The sequence below is a fragment of the Rhinoderma darwinii genome, chromosome 7, assembly GCF_050947455.1.
Source record: "Rhinoderma darwinii isolate aRhiDar2 chromosome 7, aRhiDar2.hap1, whole genome shotgun sequence".
Lineage (NCBI taxonomy): Eukaryota > Metazoa > Chordata > Amphibia > Anura > Rhinodermatidae > Rhinoderma > Rhinoderma darwinii.
In genome coordinates this window covers 11,950,587-11,968,249 of record NC_134693.1, presented here as the reverse complement: position 1 = coordinate 11,968,249, position 17,663 = coordinate 11,950,587, and the positions used below count along the sequence as shown (strand labels likewise).

Here is a 17,663-nt window from a genome sequence, read left to right as displayed (position 1 = left end):
GGGCCCCCCTTCCTCACCGCCGCCCTGCCGCGCCGTAACTATTTTTGACACTACTTTTTTGGGCAAGCATTAACAGTGTTACGATTTCCCTTGTCACAGGGCTGTGTCCCTACATACTGACAGTATCACACTGTGCAGGGACACATCCTCCTGACAAGGGGAATTGTCTATCAGTCCTGGACTGCAGAAAGACTTTTTGTGAAATACAAGGATTCCTATAATAAACATGTCAGGAGAGGTGACAGATTCTCTATAAATCTAGTGACTCACAGGTGACGACGTCTCAGATTCTAGTAGTTTTTTTCCTCTTTTCTTCACCATCCGGTCCAGCGCTCATGACGACTTCTCCTGGCCATGACTCATTTCTGCAGAATTTGCCACTCAGACGTCTCCTCACTTTTCCAACATTTCCACACCTATAAACGAAAATAAAGTTATCATGGTGCCACATACTGTACTCCTAAATATAATAGCACCAAACACTGCGCGCCTGAATATAATACCACACACTGTAAAACACCACATACACACAGCCCCTGTAGATATTACACACCCCCATAGATATCGCCATACACAGCCCCCTCTATATATCACACATCCTCCCCGTAGAGAGCGTTACACACAGCCCCATATAGATAAACTTTATGAATAAAAATTGTAAAATAGCAAAAAAGGTGTGTATAAAAACGATAAAAAACGAACCCTGCATTGTCTACGGAAAAAACGTCGCAAAAATCACGTCGTTTTTATTTATTTTTTATAAAAATGTGTGTTTGGTGCAACTTTGTAATTACATTTTATTAAAAAATATTTTCACTTTTTGAGATACAGCTGCTTTGTATCCTGTATCCGTCAGGTCAGCAGGACTGACAGGATCAGTGACACGCAGGATCCACCTCAAATCTATCACATCGAAGATTATAATTTAGCGCAGGGCCCGTTTCACTGATCCCGTCAGTCCTGCTGACCTGACGGATACAGGATACAAAGCAGCTGTATCTCAAAAAGTGAAAATATTTTTTAATAAAACGTAATTACAAAGTTGCACCAAACACACATTTTTATAAAAAAGAAATAAAAACGACGTGATTTTTGCGACGTTTTTTCCGTAGACAATGCAGGTTTCTTTTTTTTTAGCGTTTTTATACACACCTTTTTTGCTATTTTAGAATTTTTATTCATAAAGTTTAAAAATAATAGTAAAAAAATAATCTTTTTTACGTTTCAGCTATTTTTTTGGGTAATAACATAGTTTTACCCTAAAATAGACCTTTTATTTGTAATCGTCATTGTTTACCGTAAATGTTAATATATTACATGTCTATATTAGGGTAATTGGGTCAGCGCTTGCGTTACAACAATGATTGGCGAGGTGGACGGACGGTTTTTATTGGGGTGGGTATTTTATGTGTATTTATTATTTCATTTTTTTTGCACTTTACTTTCCTATTTTTTTATTACTGTGGTCTGTTCCTCAAAGGTCAAAAAAGACCTTTGGGGAACTTTATATATATTTTTTCTTTCTTTTACACCATGTTTTTCCCCTGTAACTGGAGCTGCACAGCAGCCCCAGTTACAGGGGAAATCAGCCCTCTCATAGTGACGATTGTCACTAATAGGGCTGTGCTGGGTCTAGTTAGACCCAGCAGCAGTCTGCCACTAACGGCACCCGGCGATCATGTGACCAGTCACATGATCACCGGGAGGAATAGAGACAGCGCCGCTGCTGCTGTCTCTATTCCTATACACAGCGTTCATTGAACGCTGTGTAAGAAGACATCGGAGAAGACAGAAGCAGCGAAAGCTGCTTCTGTCTTTTCCTCAGGGTCCCCGGCAGTCACTGACAGCCGGAGACCCGATCGCGCGGGCAGCAAGTTAAAACCCGAGCCGTAGAAAGTCTATGGCTCGGGTTTTAAGGACCCGTCCCTGACCGCTGGCCGTAAAAATACAGCCAGCGGTCGGGAACCAGTTGGGAAGGAGGATAAGCCTGCTGTACTGACCTCAGCGCCGGTGACCGACCGTCTTGCAGATTCGGAGTAACAGAACAGCCGTCCCTCGCTGTTCTGTTACTCAATGGCGGCGGCCCGCACTTGTCAGGGAGGCGTGTCCTACCCCTTTCCCGGCCAATTCCCTGCTCCTCCCCTCATCTTCGTTAGTTAGCAGCGCTAGCGCGCTGAATAAGTAACTTTGCAAGATGATGTGCGGTTCGGGCTGCCATGGGCCCCCTGGGAGCCTCGGGCCCCGGGCGGCCGCCCGAATCGCCCATATGATAATCCGCCACTGAGTAAATCGCTTCTGCACCAGGAGACTCCAATGTTCTGTTCGGATATTTTCAGTAGAATAATCCAGAGCGGAGATTTCCTGTAAACCAAGAATATGATTCCTGTGCCTGTACAACATACGACCAGGTTCACACGGCGGCAGCGTTACCGACTCATTCATTATATGTAGAAATTAAGGGAGACCTCGTGATCCCCAGACAAGTTACTGTAATGGGTCACTGTGGTTGGATCTATTAAGGGGGCACCAGGACTTGCTCTGTTATGGGGACTCATTGGGTGTAACTGTTAAGTGAACACTGTAGCTGACTCTGTTACGGGTGCACTGTGGTTGTCACTGTCATGAGGACATTGTGGCTTTCACTGTTATGGGGAACTGTGGTTGTCACTGTTATGGGGAACTGTGGCTTGCTCTGTTATGGGGACACTGTAGTTAACTCCGTTATGAGGGCATTGTGGCTTTCACTGTTATGGGGAACTGTGGTTGTCACAGTTATGGAACATTGTGGCTTGCTCTGTTATGGGGACACTGTAGTTAATTCTGTTATGAGGGCATTGTGGCTTTTACTTTTATGGGGAAACCAACGGTGGTTGTCACATTTATGGGGCATTGTGGCTTGCTCGAGAATGGGGACACTGTGGTTAGCTCTGTTATAAGCACATTGTGGCTTTCACTGTTATGGGGGAACTATCGTTGTCACTGTTATGGGGAAGTGTAGATGTCTCTTTTTGTGAACACTGTAAATGGCTCTCTTATGGGGGCACTGTGGTTGTAACTGTTAAGGGGCAGTGTATAAGACCTACTTATGTAAACACTGTAGCTGGTTCTGTTATTGGGGCATTGTTGCTTGCTTTGTAATGGGGGCACTAATGGGGGGCACTGTGAAGGGGCTCTGTTATGGGGCATTTGGGCAAGCTCTTTTATGCCATTTTGTGCCATTGTGGCTGTCACTGTTATGGGGTACTGCAACTTATTCTATTATAATGGCTTTGTCATGGGGGCACTGGGATTGACTATTATAGGGGCAATGTTATGTGGCTGCAGGGCCGCCATCAGGGGGGTATTAGGGGTAGTAGTGTAGGGGGCCCGGCCAAACTTAATTGAAAGGGGGGCCCAGCAACTGCCGCGACTTGCCTTTGGTAGAAAAAAACAGGCCCCTGCAATGGGGCCTGTTTTTTTCACCAAAACAATGTCGTGAGCTGCGGGCCCCCCTCTCGTTTAACACCGCCGTGAGCTGCGGGCCCCCCTCTTATCACCGCCGCGAAACACCGCCCGCTTGCGCGCGTACGAGCGAGCGCGTGAACGACCGCAAGCGCGCGCGTCCAGGCGCGCCGCCGAGAGGGAGGCGGTGCGCCCGCAACACAAGATCCAGGGGGAAGGACAGGACAGCACAGCCACACTGGACAGCGGCGCAGTCTACTTACCTGCTGGCCCACCTCTGACTCGTCCTCCTCCTCGTCCGACTACGCCTCCTCGTCCGACTCCGCCTCCTTGTCCGACTCCGCCTCCTCCTCCTTCTCCAGAGCGTGGCTGCGTAAGGAGAGGGGGAGGAGTCTAGTTGTTGCGCGGCGGCAGTTCTACGATCCCCGCCATTTTCTGGAGCCTGGCTGGAGGTGAAGGATGACATCTGGACCGAAGACATCGCCTGAAGAGGACTGGAGTGGGAGCAGCTCTTCTGACACGGTGAGTAAAGTGTCTCAAAGTGCTGTTTATGTATGGCCCTGTTCACACAGAGTATTTTGCAGGCCGAAAAAATCTGCCTCAAAATTCCTTAAAGAATATTGAGGCAGATTTTGACCTGCCCACACTATCTTGCCGCGTTTTTTGCTGCGTTTTTTGCCCGCTGCGATTGAGGACAGCAGACAAACGCAGCAAAAAATGCATTTTCTGCCTCCCATTTATTTCGATGGGAGGTCAGAGGCAGAACCGCGGCAAGAAAGGACGTGCTGCTTTTTCTTTTTTCCGCGACTGGCTCCCATTGATTTCAGATTAAATCAATGGGAGGCGGTTTTGGAAGTTTTTTGGTGCTGATTCTGACGCAGTGTCCGAGTCAATATCAAGGCCCAAAAACTCTGTGAACTGGGCCTTATTGTTAGGGCTTATTCAGACGATCGTGTAATACATCCGTGCAACGTGTGTGATTTTCACGCGCCTCGCACGGACCTATGTTACTCTATGGGGCCGTGCAGACTGTCAGTGATTTTCACGCAGCGTGTGTCAGTGTGTCCGCTGCGTAAAACTCACGACATGTCCGATATTTGTGCATTGTTCGCGCATCACGCACCCATTGAAGTCAATGGGTGCGTGAAAATCACGCCCAGCGCTTCCGCAGCCGTATAAACTATGAATGAAAACAGAAAAGCACCACGTGCTACAAACATACAAACAGAGTGTCATAATGATGGCGGCTGCGCGAAAATCACGCAGCCACGCATCATACGCTGCTGACACACAGAGCTGTTATGACCTTTTGCATGCACAAAACGCCACGTTTTTGCGCACACAAAAAGCACACGCTTGTGTAAATCCGGCCTTAGTGTAGGAACACACTAGGCGTGAACGCTGCGGATTTTATGCAACACATTTTATTGTGGATAATCCGCAGCGTATTACAGTCGCAGCCGAGTGGATGAGATTAGAACAAATCTCATCCACACGCTGCAAAAATAATGGACCTGCCGTGTGGCTTTTGGCTTTTTAAGCCGCAGCTTGTCAATGTATTCTGCAGAATCGCCGCTCCTCTGTTGCGGAAATGCTGCGGTTCTGCCGCAAAAATCACACATGAGAAAAAAAAAAGGTACTTTTTTACATTTATAAAAAAGTTTATACTTACCCCGGCCGTAGTCCTGGTGACGCGATCCTCTATTCTTAGCGCAGCCCCGCCTCCTGTCATGACGTTTCATCCCATGTCACTGCTGCAGCGGTCACATGGTCTACAGCGTCATCCCAGGAGGCGGGGCTACGTTCAGAAGAGAGAGATGCGTCACCAGGACTACGGCCGGGGCAAGTCTAAACTTTTTTTTCCCTGCAGGATTCCCGCAGCGGACATGCCTCACGAAACCTGCGCCACTATTTGGTGCGGTTTTGCTGGCGGAATTCCCTGCGGCTACCGGGGCAGATAAGCTGTGTAGTTTTACTCAGCATATCCGCCTAGTGTGTCCCTTATGATGTCGCTCCTGGAGCTGCTGCCGCTCTCTAAATAGGCAGTTGGTCCAGTAGAATTTGGAATTATTTTTTTTTGTGAACCAGCTTAAAAACATACAAAACTTTTGTGTTAGGGCCTGTTCACATCACTATTCGCTTCCGCTCCGGGGTTCCGTCTGAGGTTTCTGTCGGGTGAACCCCGCAACGGAAAGTGAAAGTGACAGCACAGCTTCCGTTTCAGTCACCATTGATCTCAATGGTGACGGAAACATCGCTAATGGTTTCCGTTCGTCACCGTTCCGGCAGGTTTTCGGACGGAATCAATAGCGTAGTCGATTGCGCTAATGGTGACGGAAACGGAAGCTTTCACTTTCCGTTGCGGGGTTCACCCGACGGAAACCTCAGACGGAACAGAAGTGAACGGTGATGTGAACAGGCCCTAACAAAAAAGTTTTGTATTTTTTTAAGCTGGTTCACAAAAAAAAATAATTCCAAATTCCACTGAACCAACTGCCTATTTAGAGAGCGGCAGCAGCTCCAGGAGCGACATCATAAGGGACACACTAGGCGGATATGCTGAGTAAAACTACACAGCTTATCCGCCCCAGTAGCCGCAGGGAATTCCGCCAGCAAAACCGCACCAAATAGTGGCGCAGGTTTGGTGAGGCGTGTCCGCTGCGGGAATAATGCAGGGAAATAAAAGTTTCGACTTGCCCCGGCCGTAGTTTAGGTGACGCATCTCTCTCTTCTGAACGTAGCCCCGCCTCCTGGGACGACGCTGTAGACCATGTGACCTGCAGCAGTCACATGGGATGAAACGTCATGACAGGAGGCGGGGCTGCGCTAAGAATAGAGGATCGCGTCACCAGGACTACGGCCGGGGCAAGTCTAAAATTTTTATAAATTTAAAAAAGTGCCTTTTTTATTTTTTCTCATTTGTGATTTTTGCGGCAGAACCGCAGCATTTCCGCAACAGAGGAGCAGCGATTCCACAGAATACATTGACACGCTGCGGCTTAAAAAGCCACACTGCAGGTCCATTTTTTTTGCAGCGTGTGGATGAGATTTGTTTAAATCTCATCCACTCTGCTGCGACTGTGATACGCTGTGGATTTTACACAATAAAATGTGTTACATAAAATCCGCAGTGTTGATGCCTAGTGTGTTCCTACCCTAAGGCCGGATTTACACAAGCGTGTGCTTTTTGTGTGCGCAAAAACGTGGCGTTTTGTGCATGCAAAAGGTCATAACCGCTCCGTGTGTCAGCAGCGTATGATGCGTGGCTGCGTGATTTTCGCGCAGCCGCCATCATTATGACACTCTGTTTGTATGTTTGTAGCACGTGGTGCTTTTCTGTTTTCATTCATAGTTTATACGGCTGCGGAGGTGCTGGGCGGGATTTTCACGCACCCATTGACTTCAATGGGTGCGTGATGCGTGAACAATGCACAAATATCGGACATGTCGTGAGTTTTACGCAGCGGACACACGGACACACGCTGCATGAAAATCACTGACCGTCTGCACGGCCCCATAGGGTAACATAGGACCACGCGAGGCGCGTGAAAATCACTGACAGTCTGCACGACCCCGTAGAGTAACATAGGTCCGTGCGAGGCGTGTGAAAATCACGCACGTTGCACGGATGTATTACACGTTCGTCTGAATAAGCCCTAACAATAAGGCCCAGTTCACAGAGTTTTTGGCCCTTGATATTGACTCGGACACTGCGTCAGAATCAGCACCAAAAAACTTCCAAAACCGCCTCCCATTGATTTAGTCTGAAATCAACGGGAACCAGTCGCAGAAAAAAGAAAAAGCAGCACGTCCTTTCTTGCCGCGGTTCCGCCTCTGACCTCCCATCGAAATCAATGGGAGGCAGAAAATGCATTTTTCCCTGCGTTTTTTGTCTGCTGTCCTCAATCGCCGCGGGCAAAAAACGCGGCAAGATAGTGTGGGCAGGTCAAAATCTGCCTCAAAATTCGGTGCGCGGTTCCAGGCGGTCGCGGGTGCGCATGCGCGGGAGTTTGCGGGTGCGCGCGATCGGTCGCACGGGCGGCAGTGTTTCACGGCCCCCATGACGACCCCCATGCTACCCAGGGCCGCCATCAGGGGGGGTATTATGGGTACTGATGTGAGAGGCCCGGCAAAACCTAATTGAAAGGGGGGCCCGCAGCTCACGACATTCTTTTGGTGAAAAAAACGGGCCCCATTGCAGGGGCCTGTTTTTTTTCTACCAAAGGCAAGTCGCGGCAGTTGCCGGGCCCCCCTTTCAATTAGGTTTGGCCGGGCCTCTCACATCAGTACCCATAATACCCCCCCTGATGGCGGCCCTGGGTACCATGATATAGTGCTGGACGGAGTACCGTTAACAGGCGGTGCCACGGTAGGGGGGCCCAGAAAATTTAGCTGTAGGGGGCCCTGAAATTCCTGATGGCGGCCCTGTGTGGCTGATTCATTTATAGGGGATTCGTTATGTGGGCACTGGGTTGACTATTATAGCGGCTCTGTTATAAGGGCTCTGTTATGGGGGCTTTGCGGTTTGCTCTATTATAGGGGCTCTCCTATGTGGGGACTGTGGTTGATTCTATTAGGGCTCTGTTAAGTGGGCATTGCGGTTGACTATTATAGGGGCTATGTTATGTGGGCACTGTGGTTGACTCTATTATAGGGGCTCTGTTATGTGGGCACTGTGGCTGGCTCTATTATAGGGGCTCTGTTATGTGGGCACTGTGGCTGGCTCTATTATAGGGGCTCTGTTATGTGGGCACTGTGGCTGGCTCTATTATAGGGGCTCTGTTATGTGGGCACTGTGGTTGACTCTATTATAGGGGCTATGTTATGTGGGCACTGTGGTTGACTCTATTATAGGGGCTATGTTATGTGGGCACTGTGGTTGACTCTATTATAGGGGCTCTGTTATGTCGGCACTGTGGTTGACTCTATTATAGGGGCTCTGTTATGTGGGCACTGTGGCTGCCTCTATTATAGGGGCTCTGTTATGTGGGCACTGTGGCTGGCTCTATTATAGGGGCTCTGTTATGTGGGCACTGTGGCTGAGTATTATAGAGGTTCTGTTATGTAAGTACTGTGAACGATTCTATTATAGCGGCTTTGTTTTGGGGGATCTGTAGCTGACTCTGTTATGAGGCTTACATATGAAAAATTTACTACAGTATGATCCAAGAAGCACAACAGAGACATCTTATACCATCAATATGTTATTACAGTGTTAATAAACTGATCAGTTTCTTAAACTAGTTACTATCATGATGAAATGAAAGTCCTAACAGGCACACAATATTAATATCAGATCCATCAACAGCAGCTTGTTGATAAATTCCAATCATGAACAGTGTAAATAAAAAATAAAAATAACTGAAAATAGCAAAAGATGTGACAAATATATATTACAAACTGCTGCATCTTACATTTGATGACTATGAAGGAATAAGGGGGAGATTAATTTGATGTAACGAGAAAGTATTACAAACCTGGGTGTAGTTGTGGAGGCCGGGGCAGGTGTCCTTATCACAACGCTTTCTTGTATTGAGCCATCTGCAAAATAATTTCCACACAATCATAGAAAGCTTCAGCCAGAGAGCATGAGATAGATAGATAGATAGATAGATAGATAGATAGATAGATATAGAGAGAGAAAGAGAGAGAGAGATAGATAGATAAATAGATAGATAGTGTTAAGGATCTGCCAGGCACAGCTTCTGTATCCTCGCCCATAGGTAATCAGTCTGCACCTGATTCTATGTCTGTGAGACTGACCCCATCTTCCACCACTCAGGATGGCAGGCTTAGGAGTGGGAGAGCCTATCACAGCCTGGCCAGACGGAGCTAGCTCCCGCCCTCTGTCTATTTATACCTGCCTTTCCTGTTCCTCCTTGCTTGTGATTCTTCTCTGTTGGTTTCCTGGCCCTGCTGCAGCTTCTTGAACTACTTGTCCCTGCTTCGTATTGACCCTGGCTTACTGACTACTTTCCTGCTCTGTGTTTGGTACCTCGTACACTCCTGGTTTGACTCGGCTTGTTCACTACTCTCCTGCTCTGCGTTTGGTACCTCGTACACTCCTGGTTTGACTCGACTTGTTCACTACTCTCCTGCTCTGCGTTTGGCACCTCGTACTCTCCTGGTTTGACTCGGCTCGTTTACTACTCTTGTTGCTCACGGTGTTGCCGTGGGCTACTGCCCCGTTTCCCTTTGTTCTGTGTTTCCTTGTCTGGTTGTCTGTCGTGCACTTACTGAGTGTAGGGACCGTCGCCCAGTTGTACCCCGTCACCTAGGGCGGGTCGTTGCAAGTAGGCAGGGACTGAGTGGCGGGTAGATTAGGGCTCACTTGTCTGTTTCCCTATCCCTGTCATTACATAATCACAAGCCATATACCTACTCTACCCTGGTCCCTCACACTACTATGGACCCCCTTGAGACCCTGGTTCAGCAAATGCAGGGTCTGTCCCTACAGGTCCAGGCCCTGGCTCAGAGGGTCAACCAGCCTGATGCTACCATGGTAGTGCCCCTCACCTCACCTCTTGAACCCCACCTCAAGTTGCCTGACCGGTTCTCAGGGGACCGGAAGACTTTTCTCTCCTTTCGGGAGAGTTGTAGGCTCTATTTTCGTTTAAAGCCCCACTCCTCAGGTTCTGAGAGCCAGCGGGTGGGTATTATTATGTCCCGGCTCCAGGAAGGGCCCCAAGAATGGGCCTTCTCCTTGGCTCCTGACGCCCCTGAACTTTCCTCCATTGATCTTTTCTTTTCTGCTCTCGGACTCATTTATGATGAGACTGACAGGACTGCCTTTGCCGAGAGTCAGCTGGTGACCTTACGTCAGGGTAAGAGACCTGTTGAGGAGTATTGCTCTGACTTTAGGAAGTGGTGCGTAGCTTCTCGGTGGAATGACCCTGCCTTAAGGTGCCAGTTTAGGTTGGGTCTGTCGAACGCCCTGAAAGACCTGCTAGTTAGCTATCCCTCTTCTGACTCCCTAGACCAGGTTATGGCTTTAGCGGTACGACTTGACCGACGTCTCAGGGAACGACAACGTGAATGTTTATGTGTTTTCTCCTCTGACTACCCCATGATGCCTCCCGAGGTTCCGTTGCTTCGTTCTTCCATGGAAGACTCGGAGGTACCTATGCAACTCGGGGCCTCCGTGTCCCCCCAATAACGTAGAGAGTTCCGCAGGAAGAATGGTCTCTGCTTCTATTGTGGGGATGACAAGCATCAAGTGAACACCTGTCCTAGGCGTAAGAATAAGCAGCCGGAAAACTTCCGCGCCTAAGTGATCATCGGGGAGGTCACTTGGGCGCACAGGTATTTCCCGTAAATATGAAACGTAATAAAATCTTGCTTCCCTTTCAGGTCTCTTTTGGTGGTAGGTCTGCTACCGGCAGTGCCTTTGTGGATTCAGGGTCCTCTACTAATATCATGTCTGTGGAATTTGCTATGTCTCTAGCTATGCCTTTGATTTATTTGCCTAAACCTGTCCCGGTAGTGGGTATCGACTCCACTCCTCTTGCTAATGGTTATTTTACTCAGCATACCCCTGTTTTTGAACTCCTTGTTGGCTCCATGCATTTGGAGCAGTGCTCTGTACTGTTGATGCAGGGATTATCGTCCGATTTGGTTTTAGGCCTTCTCTGGTTGCAGTTGCATAATCCCACGTTTGACTGGAATACTGGGGAGCTTACCAAATGGGGTAATGAATGCTTGACGTCATGTTTTTCTGTTAATTCTATTTCTCCCCCTGAGGAGGTGAACACGCTACCTGAGTTTGTTCAGGACTTCGCTGATGTTTTCTCTAAGGAGGCCTCCGAAGTGTTACCTCCTCATAGAGAATACGATTGCGCTATCGATCTGGTACCAGGAGCTAAGCTCCCTAAGGGTAGGATATTTAATCTCTCTTGTCCCGAACGTGAAGCCATGAGAGAGTATATCCAGGAATGCCTGGCCAAGGGTTACATTCGCCACTCTACTTCTCCGTTAGGTGCTGGCTTCTTCTTCGTAGGGAAGAAGGATGGTGGTCTTAGGCCGTGCATTGACTACCGTAACTTGAACGGTATTTCCCGTAAATATGAAACGTAATAAAATCTTGCTTCCCTTTCAGGTCTCTTTTGGTGGTAGGTCTGCTACCGGCAGTGCCTTTGTGGATTCAGGGTCCTCTACTAATATCATGTCTGTGGAATTTGCTATGTCTCTAGCTATGCCTTTGATTTATTTGCCTAAACCTGTCCCGGTAGTGGGTATCGACTCCACTCCTCTTGCTAATGGTTATTTTACTCAGCATACCCCTGTTTTTGAACTCCTTGTTGGCTCCATGCATTTGGAGCAGTGCTCTGTACTGTTGATGCAGGGATTATCGTCCGATTTGGTTTTAGGCCTTCTCTGGTTGCAGTTGCATAATCCCACGTTTGACTGGAATACTGGGGAGCTTACCAAATGGGGTAATGAATGCTTGACGTCATGTTTTTCTGTTAATTCTATTTCTCCCCCTGAGGAGGTGAACACGCTACCTGAGTTTGTTCAGGACTTCGCTGATGTTTTCTCTAAGGAGGCCTCCGAAGTGTTACCTCCTCATAGAGAATACGATTGCGCTATCGATCTGGTACCAGGAGCTAAGCTCCCTAAGGGTAGGATATTTAATCTCTCTTGTCCCGAACGTGAAGCCATGAGAGAGTATATCCAGGAATGCCTGGCCAAGGGTTACATTCGCCACTCTACTTCTCCGTTAGGTGCTGGCTTCTTCTTCGTAGGGAAGAAGGATGGTGGTCATAGGCCGTGCATTGACTACCGTAACTTGAATAAGGTCACTGTAAGGAACCAGTATCCCCTTCCTTTGATTCCTGATCTCTTTAATCAGGTTCAGGGGGCCCAATGGTTCTCTAAGTTTCATCTATGGGGGGCGTATAACCTTATCCGCATCAAAGAGGGGGATGAGTGGAAGACTGCGTTTAACACGCCCGAAGGTCATTTCGAATACCTCGTCATGCCCTTTGGGTTGTGTAATGCTCCCGCGGTCTTCCAGAATTTCATAAATGAGATTTTAAGAGATTACCTGGGGGTATTTCTTGTAGTGTACCTTGAAGACATACTTGTGTTTTCCAAGGACTCCCACATTGAGCATGTCAGGAAGGTGCTCCAGGTCCTTCGGGAAAATAAACTGTTTGCGAAGACCGAAAAATGTGTGTTTGGGGTGCAGGAGATACCATTTTTGGGTCAAATCCTCACTCCTCATGAATTCCGCATGGACCGCGCCAAGGTCCAGGCTGTGGCGGAATGGGTCCAACCTGCCTCCCTGAAGGCGTTACAGTGCTTCTTGGGGTTCGCTAATTTTTACAGGAGATTTATTGCTAACTTCTCGGTCATTGCTAAGCCTCTTACGGACCTCACTCGCAAGGGTGCTGATCTCCTCCACTGGCCTCCTGAGGCTGTCCAGGCTTTTGAGGCCCTTAAGAAGTGCTTTATCTCGGCCCTGGTGTTGGTTCAGCCCAACCAAATGGAGCCATTTATCGTGGAGATTGACGCGTCCGAGGTGGGAGTGGGGGCTGTCTTGTCCCAGGGTACCAGGTCCCTCACCCATCTCCGTCCCTGTGCCTACTTCTCCAGGAAGTTTTCGCCCACTGAGAGTAACTATGATATTGGCAACCGCGAACTCTTAGCCATTAAATGGGCATTTGAAGAGTGGCGCCACTTCCTGGAGGGGGCTAGGCACCAGGTAACGGTCCTTACCGACCACAAGATTCTGGTTTTCCTAGAATCGGCCCGTAGGCTAAACCCGAGACAAGCTCGATGGGCGTTATTTTTTCCCAGATTAAATTTTTTGGTTACCTATAGGGCTGGGTCTAAAAATATTAAGGCTGATGCACTGTTGCGTAGCTTCATGGCCAGCCCTCCTTCGGAGGAAGATCCTGCTTGTATTTTGCCTACAGGTATAATCATTTCCTCTATTGATTCTGATTTAGTCTCTGAAATTGCTGCTGATCAAGGTTCAGCTCCCGGGAACCTTCCTGAGAACAAGCTGTTTGTTCCCCTGCAATTCCGGCTAAGGGTACTTAGGGAAAATCATGACTCCGCACTATCTGGTCATCCAGGCATCCTGGGTACCAAGCACCTCATTGCCAGAAACTATTGGTGGCCTGGGTTGCCTAAAGACGTTAAGGCCTACGTCGCCGCTTGTGAGGTTTGTGCTAGGTCCAAGACTCCCAGGTCCCGACCAGCGGGCTTACTACGTTCTTTGCCCATTCCCCAGAGACCTTGGACCCATATCTCCATGGATTTTATCACCGATTTGCCTCCATCTCAAGGCAAGTCGGTGGTGTGGGTTGTAGTAGACCGCTTCAGTAAGATGTGCCACTTTGTGCCCCTCAAAAAACTACCCAATGCTAAGACGTTAGCTACCTTGTTTGTCAAACACATCCTGCGTCTTCATGGGGTCCCTGTCAATATTGTTTCTGACAGAGGGGTACAATTTGTTTCTTTGTTTTGGAGAGCCTTCTGTAAAAAGTTGGAGATTGATCTGTCCTTCTCCTCTGCCTTCCATCCTGAAACTAATGGCCAAACCGAGAGGACTAATCAGTCTCTAGAACAATATTTAAGGTGTTTTATCTCTGACTGTCAATATGATTGGGTCTCATTCATTCCCCTTGCCGAATTTTCCCTTAATAACCGGGTCAGTAACTCGTCAGGGGTCTCCCCCTTTTTCTGTAATTTTGGGCTTAATCCACGGTTCTCCTCCGTTTCACCTGGTAGTTCCAACAATCCCGAGGTAGAGGTCGTTCATCGGGAACTGTGCACAGTCTGGACCCAGGCGTCCCAGAGCATACAAAAAACTCAGGCAGATAGAAGACGTTCTGCTAACCCCTTGTTTATGGTCGGGGATCTGGTGTGGCTATCGTCAAAGAACTTGCGCCTTTAAGTCCCGTCCAAGAAGTTTGCTCCCCGGTTTATAGGGCCGTATAAGGTCATTGAAGTCCTCAATCCTGTCTCCTTCCGACTGGAGTTGCCCCCATCTTTTCGAGTACACGACGTGTTTCATGCCTCCCTCCTTAAACGCTGCTCCCCGTCCTTGGCTCCCTCGAGGAAACCTCCTGTCCCCGTTCTCACCCCTGAGGGGGTAGAATTCGAGGTGGCCAAGATTGTGGACAGCAAGATGGTCCAAGGCTCCCTCCAGTACCTGGTCCATTGGAGAGGATACGGGACTGAGGAGAGGACTTGGGTACCCGCCCGGGATGTTCATGCTGGGGTATTGGTCAGGAGGTTCCACCTTCGTTTCCCCAATAAACCAGGTCCATCTAGAAAGGGTCCGGTGGCCCCTCATAAAAGGGGGGGTACTGTTAAGGATCTGCCAGGCACAGCTTCTGTATCCTCGCCCATAGGTAATCAGTCTGCACCTGCTTCTATGTCTGTGAGACTGACTCCATCTTCCACCACTCAGGATGGCAGGCTTAGGAGTGGGAGAGCCTATCACAGCCTGGCCAGACGGAGCTAGCTCCCGCCCTCTGTCTATTTATACCTGCCTTTCCTGTTCCTCCTTGCTTGTGATTTCTTCTCTGTTGGTTTCCTGGCCCTGCTGCAGCTTCTTGAACCATTTGACCCTGCTTCATATTGACCCTGGCTTACTGACTACTCTCCTGCTCTGCGTTTGGTACCTCGTACACTCCTGGTTTGACTCGGCTTGTTCACTACTCTCCTGCTCTGCGTTTGGCACCTCGTACTCTCCTGGTTTGACTGGGCTCGTTTACTACTCTTGTTGCTCACGGTGTTGCCGTGGGCGACTGCCCCGTTTCCCTTTGTTCTGTGTTTCCTTGTCTGGTTGTCTGTCGTGCACTTACTGAGTGTAGGGACCGTCGCCCAGTTGTACCCCGTCGCCTAGGGCGGGTCGTTGCAAGTAGGCAGGGACTGAGTGGCGGGTAGATTAGGGCTCACTTGTCTGTTTCCCTATCCCTGTCATTACAGATAGATAGATAGATAGATAGATAGATAGATAGATAGATAGATAGATAGATATGAGATAGATATGAGATAGATAGATATGAGATAGATAGATATGAGATAGATAGATGATAGATAGATAGATAGATAGATAGATAGATAGATAGATAGGAGATAGATAGATAGATAGATAGATAGATGATTTGAGAACGTATATTTAATGACGTATTTTAAACTCAGGTTTGTTTTTTTTGTTTCTGCATTTAGGCAAAAACCTTATTTATTGTCATATTACGGAGCACTGGGTAGAGAGGGGTTAACACCATCTGGCCTGCCGTCTATGGGGGCTGAGTAGCACCTGAACCCCGTCCAACATGCTGCGCGATAAGACAGTCAGAAACTCTTTTTATATATCTTTTTGGGAACAGAACTTGAAAGTAAAATAATCATCAGTGAGCGCGCTGCCAGATCATATATTCTTAGAGGAAAGTTCTACTCTTAACTCTAATCTCAGGGTGGAAAGTAGTATTACTTGTACTCTTGGGGGACTTTGTGCAAAAGCTATTTGCAAATCTATTGGTGCCAGAAGACGTCTCCCCGTGAGCTCACCAGGTCGGGTTGCCAGAAGGCACAATGTGCTGTTTGAAGGCTCACGTAGATATCTTCTACTATATAAGAGGTTCAATATTTAATTTGTTTTATTTGTTCTCCCCTCCCCCAGCAGTGCCAGCCAGCAATCAACATTACATGTTAAGTAAGTACTGATCCTGAGTTACAGTCTGTATTATAGTCCGGAGCAGCATTCATAATTCTGCATGTTGTTATTAGAAAAAGCCAGCAAGTTTGTCAACAAACACATCCTTAATTGTTATAATGTAGCGAGACAGTTTCTCCGCTTGCTCAAGACAACCTCATGCAACTTCCTGATCAAGGAGATATAATCGTCATCAGATGTATGTTTAAAGATCATGTACACCTTTGAAAATGTTTTTATTTTTATTTTCACATCACCGTACATTTCCGTTCCGGGGTTCCGTCCGAGGTTTCCGTCGGGTGAACCCCGCAACAGAAAGTGAAAGTGAATGGTTTTCCGTTCGTCACCATTCCGGCTGGTTTCCGGTTCTCCGACGGAATCAATAGCGTAGTCGACTCCGCTATTGATTCCGTCGGAAAACCGGAAACCAGCCGGAATGGTGACGAACGGAAAGCATTAGCGATGTTTCCGTCACTATTGAGATCAATGGTGACTGAAACGGAAGCTGTGCTGTCAGTTTCACTTTCCGTTGCGGGGTTCACCCGACGGAAACCTCGGACGGAACCTCGGAACGGAAATGAACGGTGATGTGTACAGGCCCTTAGTATGTTTGGTGCAACTTTGTAATTCATTTTTATTAAAAATTACATTTACTTTTTGAGATACAGCTGTTTTGTATTCTGTATATAGAGCAGCTGTATCGTGTGCTGAGACCTGAATCCGTCAGGTCAGCGGGACTGACGGGTTCAGTGACAGCGGGTCCTGTGTGTGATTGATGACAGATGGATCCTACATGTCAGAGACACACAGGACCCGCTGTCACTGAGCCCGTCAGTCCCGCTGACCTGACGGATTCAGGTCTCAGCACACGATACAGCTGCTCTATATACAGAATACAAAGCAGCTGTATCTCAAAAAGTAAATATAATTTTTAATAAAAATGAATTACAAAGTTTCACCAAACACACTGATACACTGTTTTCTGAAAATATTTTTTTTATTTTTTTTTAAAAGTCGTACATAGCCTTTAATAGTAATGACCTTTTTACTGCAAAATGGGCAGAAAATTTGGGACTTACCCTCAATCTGTCTGCTGGTCTTCACACAGGTGAGGACCATCTGTCTATACAGAGCTGCTTTACTTAACAACATGTTGGCAGCCTCAGGGTTAACTGCATTTTCCACTACTGGATTGGAAAGCATTGCCTGAATCACAGGGGTAAAAAGATCAATGGAAATATCTCTAGATATGAGGAGCACAGATCAGCTCTGACATAAACGTTTCCAGTGACGGTACCTGGATCACCAGTAAGATGTAAGTCATTGTACAAGCCGGATTCCATTCTGCTGGGTCATCCAAAAAGTCAACGCAAGGTTTTCCGGATGTTTGATCAACTGTACGATTAAGTCCAGAGATACACAAAAAGGAAGACAAAAAACTATTTTACAATGGATATAAAAATAACAGCACTGAACTGAAGAAAATATATCTCACATACATAAGACAATTAGTGTCTATACAGAAAATAAATGTTACAAGCGCCACATA

General features: G+C 47.7%; 1 protein-coding gene across 1 annotated transcript in view; it reads right to left on the bottom strand.

Annotated features, from left to right (window-relative positions):
- The window catches only part of UBE2U (ubiquitin conjugating enzyme E2 U), a 68,234-nt gene that overhangs the window by 11,208 nt on the left and 39,363 nt on the right, over positions 1-17,663 (bottom strand). Inside the window, exons 5-7 of the mRNA XM_075832087.1 lie at positions 17,412-17,509; positions 17,194-17,320; positions 8,919-8,982 (exon numbers count right to left, since the gene is read on the bottom strand). Coding sequence (XP_075688202.1) covers positions 8,919-8,982; positions 17,194-17,320; positions 17,412-17,509 — 289 coding nt within the window. The remainder of the gene's footprint in view (positions 1-8,918; positions 8,983-17,193; positions 17,321-17,411; positions 17,510-17,663) is intronic.